Below are 14807 nucleotides of genomic sequence, written 5' to 3' on the forward strand. Positions count from 1 at the left end.
TGTTCTCTATAGTGCTCGTGCCTTTAAAAAAAAAAAAAAAAAACAAACCTTTAAATCAAATGTGGGTGTCTTTATATTCAAAACAGATATAACTTTATACGCAGTCAGAATTGCAAGTGCAAAATGCTTAAACCTGTTCTGCTTGCATTGCACTTATTGATGATTCTTCTGGAAACAAAAATAATATAATTCATAATTTACTTTTGTAGAAATTGTAGATTCACAGAATCATAGAATTGCCTGGGTTGAAAGGGACCTCAAAGATCATTGAGTTTCAACCCCCTTGCTATGGCAGGGTCGCCAACCACTAGACCAGACTGCCCAGAGCCACATCCAGCCTGGAGAGCCACATCCAGCCTGGGGCTGGATATTACCAGTTATTAAGTCGTAGAATACTTCTGTTACTGTGTTCATTTGAAATGTTTACCTCCGTACTACTGGAAAACATCTCTGAATGTGTATATTTGGGTTTTTTTCATAAATTGGATAGGTCGAGAGGCTCAGAGCTGAAGCTGGAGATCATCAGTGTGTGCAACAAAAGAAGCGTTTGAGAGACAGAGCAGCAGATGCTAAAAGAATTCAGGACCTTGAACGACAAGTATGTAATAATATAACTGTGATTTACTTAACTTCATTTCAGATCAGGTCACTTACTCTTAATAGTGTTTTCATAAGGATAAAGCACTGAATGAAGCCCTGTGACAAAGGAACTTTTGTATAATGTAATACTTAACAGAAACAGCTGTAATCGCTTATTTACAAAGGGATCTCTTGCTGCTGTGTTCTAATAAGCTATTTACTTATACCCTTTCGAGATCCGTTGATGTTAAATTACTGTTCAGTTTCTAGGAAAGGAGCAAAAGGGCAAAAGCATGTACAAGCTTCCTGTTTTCCTTCTGGGATTCCCACTGTCTCTTCAGTACATTCTTAAGGTTCTGACCAGTTTCAGCCACGTTGTTTCAAGAGTAGGAGTTGGAATTCCTACAAGAGCCATGATAACTGGGAGAGTAGAGATCTTAAAACCCATGTTTCTACTGAGGAAAAAGTCAGGAGGAACTGTGCCTTCCTGAATTTCTGTAGGTAACAGCTATGCTTAGGAAGAGTCCAGGATGCAGAACAAATAGAAAAGAGTCTCTGCAGCATTCTAATGCATAGAGTGCAGAAAGCACTTTCAGCCTTAGATTAAAAAGGGGCGTTTATCAGTCTTGCACACAAGGTGTTAGTTTGCTTTGGAGCCTGCAGCGAAATACTGATCGGGGAAAAAAAGACATTTAATCTGTTGCTGGGAGAATAATTTCCTGTTATGAAATTTCTCTGAAGCAGCTGGAAAAGTAGAGCGGAATGTGGAAGTGTGAATGTTAAGTCCATAAGAAAACCAAATATTTTAGCAGCATTAAAGGCTTTATAAAGCTTAAATGCTTAGAAAGTAAATAAAAGATGTTTGAGTCTAAAGACCAGGACAGTATTCTTTTTAAATATGTGATGTTGTATAAGAGGTCAGTCAGTAAGTGATGATGAGTCTTACTTGTCTGTAAACAATAACATAAACTGTAAAAAATCATTGTAACAAAAATTCTCAGATAAGTGCATCTTGACTTGTTTTTTCACCAAACTTAATGGATTGTATTTGTTAATGCTCTGTCACTTGGTTCGCTTTTCATTAAAACTTTCTTCTTTTTGACTTCTGCCAATTTTCTTTTTGATAGATCAAAGAAATGGAAGGCATTCTAAAAAGACGTTATCCAAATTCTTTGCCTGCTTTGATTTATGCTGCTGCTACTGCTGAGAAAGCTGATGATCTTTCAGCTAAAGCAAAAACAATTGATTTTTTGGAAAGAAGAATAAAAAAGTTGGAAACAGAACTTGAAGGTAAAGATGATGAAGCTAAAACAAGTCTCCGTGCCATGGAACAACAATTTCAAAAGATAAAGGTAAAAATTGGAGGCTTGTTGAGTAGTCTACGCTGCAATTAGTGGTTGTAAGGCGGCTGGTCTGTACCAAAGACCAGTGGTGAAAACAGAAATCAAAGACTACGCTGAAGGAAAAAGCATTTGAAGGATCTATAATCAGAATTTCAGTGCTTTTGGAGCATAGGGTATAAAGAGCATTTAAAATTGTGCAACCAGGTATTAGAACTGAGAGGACAAGTTCCTGGGCCTAGCTGTACTTGCTGTACGCACAGTAGTGTGGTTTCCTGCCAGCTGGGCATTTCTGCAGGGCACTTTGAGTAAACTTTTTATCCATTAAACAATATGATAGCAACTCTTCAAGAATTGTTCTAGGAAGCACTGAAATCTGGCATTTCATTTCATGGAAAGGTGAACTGCATGGGTTCTTAATGAGCAGGAAAGCACAGCGATGATGATCACTTGTTCCTTCTCTTCTTCATGTGAATCATAGGTTAATAAAGGTTGGAAAAGACAGTGCACCGAGATCACCTAGTTCAACCATTGATCCATCAGCACCATGCCACTAAACCATGTCCTTAAGTGCCACAACTATGTGGTTTTTGAATTCTTCCAGGGACAGTGATTTCACCACCTCCCTGGATAGTCTATTCCAGTGCCTCATCACTCTGAGAATAAATTTTTCCAAAAATCCAATATCCAACCCGAGTAACGTGCTGTTTTCCTTAGAGGCTATCCAGGCTAAGAGATAGATTTTCCTCAGCTTATTATAGAGGAAAATTCCGTATCTCTGAATAGATACTTACATAATTTAAATAAATAAACAAAAATAGAAGTCTGCCCTGCTAGAATTGAAGATAGTTTTAAAAACATGAAGTGCAATTTTGAGAAATAAGACAATGTTTGCAAACACGGCAGATGTAATGGCAGTTTTAACAGAAATAAAGATTTCTTGCTGTACAAAAATAAAATGCTAATTTGCCTGTCTGAGTCAGTATCATCTGAACAGAACAAAATTACCTAAAAATGAAATAGTTTCTTGTCAATTTAATTTTCTCTTCCATAGCAACTGTATTTGTTGTGGGTAGAAGATGAATTTGTAGTAAATGTTTTGAGTAATTCTGTTCTACAGCAGATTTAGGTTTGCTTTGCATATATATGTGTGTTTTGTTGGTGTTTTTTTTTTTTTTCTTAAACTCATTAAACTTCGCTAATCTCTGTACTGGATGAGTAGTGTTATTAGTAATGCTTATTTGTGTCCTTACAAAATCTTGCTTCAAACTTGCAGCAAACATAAAGAACAATAAAAGCTAGTAATGTACAGTTAAGGCAACTGCTTTTTTTTTTCTCCCCTCTCTCCCCTTTCCCCATCCCTTCTCCAGATGCAGTATGAACAAAGACTTGCAGAGCTTGAGCAACTCCTTGCTTACAAATGGAAGAGTGAATCACCAAAACTGAACAGCGATAAAGCCAATTCTATTGAACTTGAACTGCAGCTTCAGAATCTTAAGACGACCCATCAGATTACTGTTGAAAACCTCAAGACAGAAATTGAAAACCTCAAGAGTCAAAATTCCCAATTAAAACTCAGAAGTAAAAAGGATAATAAAGACTTACAGTCAACAGATTGGCAAATGAAACAAGGTAACACAAAAGAGAAGCTGCTGAAACTAAATCAAGAACTGATCACAAAAAATAGAGAAATACAAGACCTTACAAAAACTGTAGAGAAACTTCAAAAAGAAAGAATGGCAATGTTGTCTGATAATAATTTGAGAAATAAAACTGATAATAAGGAAAACTGTCAAGAGATCTTGAAAAAGAATACCATGGCAACAGAGAAAAGGAATTCCAGCCACAGCGAACCCTTTATAGGCATTTTTAACAATGACAAAATGTACCAGCCACATAACTTTTCTGATTCTAATGTCTTGGAAGTTCTGCAAGAAAATGCACGGTTGAAGGAGGAGCTAGAAAAATTGTCTCTAGAAATGAACCAGCAGAGGGTGAAGTCTCAGGCAACACTGGCGTATTCTGAAAATAATATACGAAGGTAAATGCTCAACATGTTCATTTAAAAAACTTGTTAGTTTAGCTGATGGCTGATGAGTCATTATGATCATGCATGCGTGAAGCTACCTTCTGCTTGGGCAATCTTCTCTGTAAATGTCACTTTTGCTCTTTTGATTTTTCAGAATGGTGTACAGTCACAGTTTTTCCTACAGGGAAACCTGTATTAATCCTTTTTATCAGTGCTACAAATTGTTATGGCTCTCAGTAATAAGATTTTGGTCTAAATTATAGTATTCTAAATGCTTTGTATAGTATTCATATTTCGTGTGTATACTGCCCTTCAAACTGGGGCATGCTTTCAGTGGAAGTTACTTGACCAGCAGTAGAAACTTTACCCTTCAGAGTTTCCATTAGCTCCCTTTCATATTCAAGGTAGAGGTGATAGGCACATTTAGATTACAACCCATTCTATTCTAAAATAAATACCTCAAGTAGCACAGCTTAACCACGATTGAAAAACATCTACTTTCTCTCCCTTGATTTTCATAAGAGGACCCTTTGAAGATGACTGGTTGAGCTTTCAGTATTCTCGCTGCCTCTAGTTGAATGAAATATATATCTAACACTGTAGGCTTCCCTCCCTGTCATCCCTCTAGGGCAGCAAAAGTAAATGGTGGTGGTATCTCTTGCAGATTTTTGTGATATTTCTAATGCATGCTTGCTCTAACGTTTCTTCATGTTTTATGTGTTCAAGTGAGAAAATTCACCTCATTTTTGGAGAAATATCTGTAGTTGCTCTATGCATCTAATTTTCTTCTCCCGTCCAGGATACAGGAAGACACAGCAGAATATGTTGCAGCTCTGAAAGCTTCCCATCAAAGAGAAGTAGAGAAGATTCTTTCTCAGTACACAAAAGAGCATTCTGCTTCCAAAGTAGCTGAACTAAATGGCAGAATTTCAACACAAGAGGTAAGACACAGTAGATATATTAATTACACAAAGATATCTGTTAAAATTGTTTGTTTCCAGATTGCTGTAACTTTTATTTGATTTTCAAATAGGATGTATAGTTTCAGAAATAGACCTGTATCTCAGTACTCATAGAATCTCCCAGTGTGGCTGATACCCAGAGGGACTTCTGGGCCCATCTGGCTCAAGCAGGGACACTCAGCAGGATACTCAGGACCATGTCCAGGTGACTTCTGAAGAGCTCCATGGAGGAGACACAGCATCTGTGCCTGTTCTTAGTCACATGCACAGCACAGAAGTGCTTCCTGATGTTGCGAGGGATTATCTTGTGTTTCAGTTTGATCCATTTGCCTCTTGTCCTGCCATTGGGCACCACTATCCAGAGCCCAACTCTCTCTTCTGTATGCCCTTCCTTCAGGTATAGATAAACTTTCAGGAGATTCCCTCTGCCCTGAGCTTCCTCTTCTCCACCCCGAACCGTCCCAGCTGTCACCTTTTCCTCATAGCAGAGATACTGCAATGCCTTCATCATCTTTAGTGGTCTTTTGCAGGAATCTCTCTAGTCTATCATGCCTCTCTCATACTGGGGAGCCCAGAACAGGACTCCAGGTGTGGCTTCACCAGTGTTGAGCAGAGGGGAAGGATCACCTCCTTTGACCTGCTGCTGGCACTACTCCTAATGCAGCCCAGCATGTACTAGTCACCTTGTTTAACTTGGTGTCTACCAGAATCCCAAGTTATTTTCTGCACAGCTGCTTTCCAAGCGGTTGGCCCCCAGCATGTCCTGGTGCCTGGGGTTGTTCCAGTCCCATGAGCAGGACTATTTGTGTTCCTCCATGAACTGCTCATTTCTCTAGCCTGACCAGGTCACTTTGTGAAAGCACAATCATCAACCACTCAGTTTTGTATCACATCAGCAAACTTGTGGAGAATTCTCTGCCTTGTTGTGCAAGTTATTGTTGAAGAAGTTGAGTGGGATTGGATTCAGAATTAACCCCCAGGTTACCCTTATTTACTGGTCTCCTACTAGACCTGGAGGATCCTGTATTCCACCATCACTGCTGCCATTGTTGTTGTTTACCTTCACATCTCCTGCGAGTCCCTTCTTGTCTGTGAGTTTGAGACCCAATAGAGGATCTCTTCTAATCAGTTCCTCTCTTGCCTGGGTGAGGAAGTCATCGTCAGTTCTCTCCAGGCAGCTTCTGGATTGCTTTATGCTGCCCAGCAAATACTGGGTGACTGAAGCTGTCCGTGAGGATCTGAGCCTGCAGTTATATTTGTGCAATAAAATCTGGGGGAAAAGGCACACGTGAATGAAGGTGGGAAGTGCTAATGGATTCAGATTATCTTCAAGTGTATGTTTTTCTAACTGAGGAGAGTAAATTGAAGAGTGAGACTTGCTTACATGTGTTATAAAAGAACAGATGTGTTGTTTAACAATTGAGGTCACCTGAAAGTATTGCTAATATATGTATCACCTGTAATTACAGTACTACCATACTGATTATATTTCTGGCACATTTTTCCTGTATGGGTTTTTGTATGTTGTGATGAGAATATGTCAATGACAAATATTTTAAATCTTTTTACAGATTTTAATAAAACATTTGCAAGAACAAATCAGTGAACACCAGAGACATCAGGAAGCCCTCCTGGTTTCACAAATGCGAGAGGAATTCCTGCAGAAAGAGGTATGTTTAAAGTTGGATTTAGAATACCTGATACTGATGATCATTTTTGTGCTCATTTTCATTGTTGTAATGAAGATGCCTCAAATTGTATACAGTTAAATAAGCCTTAGGAGCAGGATCTTTATCAGTATCTTCTGCATCAGTTATCGTCTGAAAGTGCAATGTATTTTTCCAATATAAACAAGAAAACAACACAGAGTACAGAAGGTGGAACTTCAATCTCTCCTCTTTAAAATTAGTTAGAAATATCCAATATCTTCATGAAAATTGATGAGTAAGGGGAAATATTGGCCATAGGACGATGGTTGGACTTGGATGATCTTGGAGGTCTTTTCCAGCCTTGGTGATTCTATGATTCTAAGTTAGGTCAAGCATTTGTAACCTCTTGTTTGGGAGTTGTGATGGGTGGTAAATAGAACACAGGACGTTTTCTTCTTCAAGAGGATATTTTATTACTGATTTCAAAATGTTTTGGTCAGATAAAGCCTTCTTATTTTCATCCTTTGTTCCCACAAATTGACTTGGCCTATTATCTTCTGGGTTTTTCTATGCCGATATCTAAGAAGTTTGAGGTCTTTCAGTTGTAACCGTTCTTCTGAAATTGACTTTCTGTGTTTTTTGAGAGGTGTTCAGTTTTTTCCTAATCTACTACTTCTATTAATAGCATATAATATACAAAAATCACACTCGTTTGTGGTTTCCTTTAGAGATTAACACTGTAAAATTCCTGTCTGTGTTTCGCTCAACTTTTTTTCACTTATTGGCTACGTTTGTCTGGTACTGGAGGTACTGACAAATTTACTTCTCACCTCTCCTTCAGGAGGTTGACATGGGCACCTTGAGCACAATGCCCACACTTAACTTCCCTTTCTTTTGTTTTGTTTAATGTATGAATGCTGCTAATTTTCACCTCATTTTGACAGCACAGCGGTCAACCTGTAAGAGTTCCAGAAAAGGAGAATGGAACACAACTTCAGGTGTTCCATCTCGTTTATTGTTCTTATTTAGAAGACAGGAAAGAAATTCCAGTATGTTTTTAGTACGTTCTTGATATCATTAATCTTTATCTCCAAAAACTCGTTCAGTATTGATCTTAGTCATGCAAAATTTCACTTCTGTTGTGAAGCCTTTATAGAAAAGTGAGGGTTTGTAAAGATCTTTCATCAAACAAACTCTGCACTTGCAAAATAGACCCAGACTTTGTGATTATATTATGAATATAACGATGGATGCTTTCTTTTGCTACAAATCTTGCTTCATGCCAGTGATTTCAGTGTGTGTGTATATAATGCTTCAGGACACGGTGGGAATACAGTGAGACAAATGTTATTCCGTAGATTTGTTCTCTGCCTGTTTGCTTTAAGGGTTATTGATGGTGCTGGTTAAAAGAAGGTGATCATCATAGCTGAGCTGTATTTTGCATGCTGAGTTTCAGGTGCTGACATTTAAGAAAATATAATGGGGTGCCTTTGCTGTGAAAATCAATACAGGACTATGCAGAAAGTCATGTCAAAGCGAAGTCTTGCTTTCGCCTTCTCACATGACTGCTTTATTTATGCTGCTTTGAAAATACATCTTAAGCATTAAATGGTTTGGTAAATTATGCTGGCAAATGAAAGCAACTAAAACTTCAAATGCAGGAAGTCGTGATAGAAATGCCAGCAATTCTGCCTAACACAATTGAGATTCCTTTCTCTAAGGGAGGAGAAACCTTCCCGCTTCTGTTCTGAGGTTTGCCGCAAGATTGTTGCATGAATACTAATTGCTGCAATGCTGCTCAGGGATGTTTTCTATAACTATATGCTTCTGCTAACAGCCTGCACATAGGAGAATTCTGTGTTTAACGAATAGCAATATTGCTGGCAAAATGCATGGAGCCCATTTGTTCTTGGGGGGCATTTTTCCCTATCACATATCATTAAACAAACAATTCATGGAGGAGATGTGCTAGAACTCACGCATCAGCTCTTTCTTGCACCAGAGTCTGAGCAGACAAGCAGCAATGACTCATTTTCAGAGATCCTATGAAAACATTAAGGCTTGTGCTCCTCTGACAAATTTGGGTGAAAATGGCCTACAGGATTGAAGCTGCTGGAGAAATGGACAGGCAGAAAAGGAGTAATGTAGGCCTTGTTACTGCAGAAAACCAAGCTGAAAAGTGGAAATAATAGTACGCCATCTTGGAGTCACTTCTGAGTAACAACAGCATCTTCTCACAGTGCCTCCAGCTGCTTGGATGTGGCAGCAGAGAAAGAAGGACAGCATAATGCTTGATGAGGTTTAGAGCTCAGATATTGGATAAAAGGAGCTGAAGTTTATGGTAAAAGACAAAGACAGCAAGGCTTTCACCTCAGTTTAGTTGCACACAGTAAGAGTGTGACAAAAAAGGAAAACATCTTAGGATGTTAAATGAAGAAATACAAAGGTCCTTAAAATAGGAAAAGAATGAGAATAAACCAATAGAGCTTTGTAAGAAAACTTACCTGGATTTCTGGAGGCTTAGGAAATCAGTCACAGGCCATTGCTGAGTTGATTTCACCCACCAGTTATTGGGCCAAAGGGGCTGGTAACACTGAGTGTTAGCAGTGTGTCTTTTCTTAATATATTCTGTAGAAATGAGCTTCGCTGATGCGTTTTGTATTTGATCTTCATCCAGTGAGTGTGAGGGAAAGAGATAGTGTAAGAGCACTGAATCATCATATTTTCTTTGATTTTTTTGAGTATGTTTAGAAGTTCAAAAATTGACTGAATAAGCACTTCGTGATGTATTATGAACAGGATAGGATTTATCAAAGAGAACCAGACTTTCCTATCTTCAGGCCTCTTTGTACGAATGAAAGATCATAATCTAAGTCCTTGAGCCTTTTCTAAGCTTTTGAATAAAGAAGATTTCTCTTTCAAGTCTTCCCTTCTGCAGCTTTTGAATAGAGTGATTGAACAACACAAATACACTTTGAAAGGCGTCTGTTTTATACACTACTTAACACCATGATAACAATTTTCATCAATTATCTCAAACTTTAGGTGGCAAAATTGTTGGAAGAACTGAGAGAGGCTAAGGAAAGCCAGAGTCCTGAAATGAAACATTTCTTGTGCCTGGAAAAGAAAATCAAGCATATTGAGACGCGACATGCAGTAAGAGAACAGGAGCTTCAAAAGGTATGTCGTGCCACATCTGCCTTTATTTCTCAAGTGCAATGTATCACTTGAACTGTAGCTTTATAAGATGAGCATAGATTCACTTACCCCACACTGGAGAGGAGTAAATACTTTTTGAAAGAGCTATGGTTTTGTCTTGGTCACTTGCTGGAACCAGTTAACACCTGTGTAACTTCCTCACAACCTGATCTAAGGAGGCCCTGATTTAGCAGTCAGTGGATCTATGTGACTTCTAAAAGTCTCACATTTCTATCTGTGACTTCACATTTCAGTTACACCATGGCAGCTTGCTACTGAAAATGTGACGTTTGTAATTTGGCGAAGCTGTGATGTATTCCTCAACTAATGATTTTACTTTCCAGTCTTAGAAATTCCCTTCAGGAAAGCTGCATTAAAAGCAGAGAAACATCTTTCCGCAGTCTACTGCATTTAATACTCTAAACAACAACATTTTTGCTTTACAAACTAGCACTTTTTGATAGGTGTCTATTGGTTGTTCGACAGTTGGATCTTTTGACACAGCTTTTATTACCTGACAATTTGTATCACTTCAGTGAGTAAAAGCTTTGCATTTTTTTAAATTATGTATTTTGGTTCTAAAACTTACTTCATTACATAGTCTCTATCCATTTTCTATGTATGGAGCTTCTGTCCATGTAGATTTCCTCAATGCTTTCATCAGTTCAGTGTTTGATAGTTCATTAGTGTTTTAGCTTTGGCTTTACCTAAATACGTGAAGTCAAAGAAGGGCAGCTGGACTGAAAGATGATCATAGAATCCTTAGAGTAGGAAGGGACCTTTAAAGGTCATCTAGTCCAACTCTCCTGCAGTGAACAGGGACACCTACAGCTAGATCAAGTGCTCAGAACCCCATCCAGCTTGAACTGGAGTGTCTCCAAGTGACGTGGCATCTACTACCTCTCTGGGCAACCTTTTCCAGTGCCTCACCACCCTCACTGTAAAGGACTTTTTCCTTATATCCAGCCTAAATCTGCCCTCTTCGAGTTTGAAACCATTTTCCTTTGTCCTGTCACAACAGACCCTACTAAAGAGTCTGTCCCCTTCTTTCCTGTCGCTCCCCTTTAGATATTGAAAGGCTGCTATCAGGTCGCCTTCTCCAGAGAACAGCCCCAGCTCTCTCAGCCTGCTCTTATAGGAGAGGTGTTCCTCCCCTGGATTACGATCAAACCTGCTGCAGTTCCTAGTTTGTGAAGCTTGTTCTGCAGTTTTGAACCAGATCTCAAGAAATTCACTTTCATGTACAGAATTGCTGATGGTAGAAGACTTTCATACATTTCTATATCAGGTACTACAGATGAGTAGTGTCATCTGTCCCACTGTTACAGCCTTGCTGTGCATTCAGCCTTAGTTTTTGTTTGTCCTAATTTTGCACCCTTACTCATCTGCAGTGGGGCATCAAAAAGTCCTCAAACTGAACAGTAGAGAACTGAGCAACGTAGAGAAAGGCTGCTGAACTAGGAAACTGGCCTTTAAGTGATTGAGCTTCCCTTAAAAAGCTATTACAGTTCCCAGTGGCAGGCAGGTTCTGATTTCCTGTGACAGTTTGTTTTGGATAATCTCATAGGATTGTGCCATGGACTCATGTGAACCTCGTATCTACAGAGGCCTCAGGCCTTCATATGGGATATTTTCTGATAATTCCTACAAGTGGTGGCTTTTGAAAGCACATTAGTAGCAGGGAACATATAATTCAGCTTTTGTTTTTCTGTTGCAGCATTCTTTTAATTAACACATTTAAATGGCAATTCAGAAAGTCATTTTGATTAAAAAGGCATTATGCTATGTGCTCAGCTTTGTCGTACGTATTCAAACTTTTAATTGCTGCGTTGCAGAGGATAAAAGTCAAATTCTCCTGAGGATCATCAGTCAATAATGGCTTCTCCTCGTCTGTCATCAGTGCAGATATTTAAATGCATTTATTGCTAGGAGGACAATTTTCGTAATATTTAGAACAAATTGTTCCCATTTAACATCAGCACTGGGCTTTGAGCCTGAGCATCAAATATAATTAAGTGGATTATTTTTGCAGCGGGGCAGGCCTGACTGTTTGACTGCCCAATCCCCACACTGACTTGCTTGTCATTCGCAGGCAACACAACTAACACAGCACATTACTGAAGGAAGGCAAAGCCGTGAAGCTGAGAGGTGGCGTAAGCTTGCACAGCAGAAAAATGAAGAGCTGGAGAGATTTCGAGTGGAATTGGATTCAATACTGGATGTTTTACGGGAACTGCAGAAACAAGGGGTTGTAATTCCAGCACCTAACTCCAATGGATTCAGTGTGACAGACAACTGTTGGAAGACGTGATTAGATATGAGTGGTTTCACAGGAGGAGAAGTTGAATGTTTCAGTTTATGGATAGGAAATATTATTGAAAATCATCAGTGAAGTGCTTATAAGTTGAATTACATTCTGATCTGAAATCTTACTTGTCCAAAAGTAGAGCATTAAGCTACACCCCAGTTAAACTGTCTTATTTTGTTAGTGATATAATTCATACTTTCTTCAATTTTAGGAACACCGAGGTTATTCTGTAAACTCAGTTACCCTTCCAGGTGATGCTTTTCAGATCCTGTAGAACATGCCTGAACATTTTTAACTGTTGTTCATGGTTTGTGTTACATCAGGTCCTTTTTGAACAACTTCAATAATACGTTTGGTTATATACTTAGTGTATGGTGTTATCAATACTATCCATGCAGTAGGGTGTGAGATCCTCTTTGTTCTGTTTGTCAGCTAGTAAGATTTTTGAACAATAAAATCAGTAAATTATGAGTTTGACATCTCAGCACTGCAAGTCCTTAGAATGACATAGCACATGTACTGAGATTTTAGCTCAACCAATTATACTTATTTAGGGCAAAGACAAACTAAAGGCCAGGATGTGCTCCTGAGCTCCTATCCTGTAATTCTGTGCATTCTATGCTGTATTTTGTATCATTGGTTTCATTTTATGAAACTAAGATTTAAGTCAAAAGTGAAATTGTTCAGGTTTGTATGTATTTATGTCACACTTTGTTATGTACCAGCAGTAAACCCCATGCATTTTGACTTAGAGAAGCATGTGTGCGAGTGTGCAGAAAGCACAAATAGTACCAATTATACCAGGTAGGCACAGGCAGTAATTAACAGTGCAAGATTTCTTTGACTGCACACATTCAAATTATGTATGTCTATATGCATGTGTGTGTGTATATATATGTGTGTGTATATATATATATATATGGTGGTAAAGTATTAATATACTAATTCTGGGTGAGAATAATTATAGATGTTTTCTCCTCAGACGATGAAGTATTTGCCCAGGCTTGTCCATTGCTCAGGAATGACCAAACAATGGAGCACTATTAACCCCATCTGGGGTATGGGCCGCAGTGCTGTGCCTGCTCAAGTTATGGCAAATAGTTCTATGCCATCAAACCAGGCTTTTGCATTAGTTTTGCAAAAAGGTCAGATATCCCAGTTTTTATGGTTCTGTTGCTCTCTTGTTTTATGTTTTAATAAAAAACATTAAAAATTAAAATGTTGTATTACCTATATGTTCACTATATTATATATTTTATGAGGGCTGCTCTGTCTGTAATGCCTTGTAGTTTATTGTGTCAGCATACGTGGAAATAAATAGGAGGCATTCCTTTCAGAGCAGCCCACATACAACTCCTCTTCACTCAATGCAGCCCAGGCAAGCCAAAAGACTGGACACTGATGTATTAGTCTACTTTCATAAAATGTGTAAATACAACACTACGTATATGAAATAGCAGCTGTGTGTAAATATGCTGCGTTTTTTTGATTTGGGACTGTTTCCAAATAGGTTTTTTAATTAAATAACTTTCACTTACCATTTATTTTCTGTACATAGAACACTATTAAGATGAGTGAACTGAGGTAAGTGAGATTTTCACACTGTGACCAGCTACTGGTGTGCTACAGCAGTGACAAGGACAGGTCAGCCTAGGAGGAGCCTCTGTGATTGGAAACTCATCCTTCCAGGCTGCTTCCAAAAATGTCTGCAAAGTGTTACATGTAACCTTTCATACTGTTAGCTACATCCCTGTTGTGCAAAAGCAAGCAACCATCCACCTATTACCAATGCTTCCCCACTAAACCATGTCCCTTCAGATGGTTTAGGTCAGCTGTCCTGATTTGGTCTCCTTGCAGTTCTTTGCCCCCTTCCCCCCAGTTCCTTTGCTGGTACAACAGTACAAGAAGCTGAGAGAACTGAAACAGCCTTGGTTCTGTACAGCACTGATAGGCAACAGCTAGAAACACCAGCTCGTTGTCACCATAGCTTTTGTGCTAAAACCAAAGCATAGCATCATACCAGACACTGTGAAGAAAAACAACTCTGTCCTAGCAGATTCATTAAACTGTGACAACTTCTTCTGCATGATGACCCTCCTCAAAACAATTTCCTTTGCCTGATGCTGACTTTCTGGGAAAAGATGCTCTTTTTTTCTTTTATAAACACACAAAGTTGATTATTATACCAGTACCCTTCCCTATCAGACAAGCATCTTGTCTGTTAGTTACTGAGAAGGAAAAAGTAAGAATGGTATCAAAATGATCGCTTTAGAGGACTGTAGAAGCTTTGTGTTTGCTTTTGCCTGTTGCCCTGATGTAGAGGCAAAAAGCTGAACTGAGCTGTACTGGTCCCACAATGTTTCTGAAGTCACACAAGAGCTGTGCAAAGGTCAGGCTGCCAGGCTGTTCTGCTGCAAAAAGGAGCGTGAGGGCATTGCAAAGACAGAAGGGTGGCAAGATGAAAAAGTAGAGTAACAGAAGCAGGAACTGAATGCTTAATTACCCCTACACAGTTAACTCGTGCTTCAGAAGGACACCAGGAGTGCAGTTTAGATGTGTAGTAAGCTCAATTGGTGTTAGCCCTTGATCATAAAATACCTTTCATCCTTTCCAGGCATGGATAGTTTTCTCTCCAGAAGTAGTGATTCTGCACCTAAGATTTGAAGTTTTAAGGTGGGAGAAGAAAAGCTTCAGATAGACTACAGCAAAGAGCAAGTTTTGCTTTTACTAGAGCAAAGCCTG

At 38.9% G+C, this 14807-nt stretch overlaps 1 protein-coding gene across 8 annotated transcripts in view; it reads left to right on the forward strand.

The window, feature by feature from the left end:
• CEP162 (centrosomal protein 162) overlaps positions 1 to 13284 on the forward strand; it is a 47419-nt gene extending 34135 nt beyond the window's left edge. For all 8 annotated transcript variants that reach the window (XM_040697938.2, XM_015284712.4, XM_040697937.1 and 5 more), the window contains 7 exons: positions 491 to 598; positions 1707 to 1931; positions 3290 to 3960; positions 4748 to 4889; positions 6482 to 6580; positions 9605 to 9739; positions 11850 to 13284. In XM_040697938.2, the coding sequence (XP_040553872.1) occupies positions 491 to 598; positions 1707 to 1931; positions 3290 to 3960; positions 4748 to 4889; positions 6482 to 6580; positions 9605 to 9739; positions 11850 to 12068 (1599 nt within the window). In that variant the 3' untranslated portion in view covers positions 12069 to 13284. The remainder of the gene's footprint in view (positions 1 to 490; positions 599 to 1706; positions 1932 to 3289; positions 3961 to 4747; positions 4890 to 6481; positions 6581 to 9604; positions 9740 to 11849) is intronic.
• The last annotated feature ends 1523 nt before the right edge of the window (positions 13285 to 14807 follow it).

This window comes from Gallus gallus, chromosome 3, assembly GCF_016699485.2.
Source record: "Gallus gallus isolate bGalGal1 chromosome 3, bGalGal1.mat.broiler.GRCg7b, whole genome shotgun sequence".
NCBI classification, from domain to species: domain Eukaryota; kingdom Metazoa; phylum Chordata; class Aves; order Galliformes; family Phasianidae; genus Gallus; species Gallus gallus.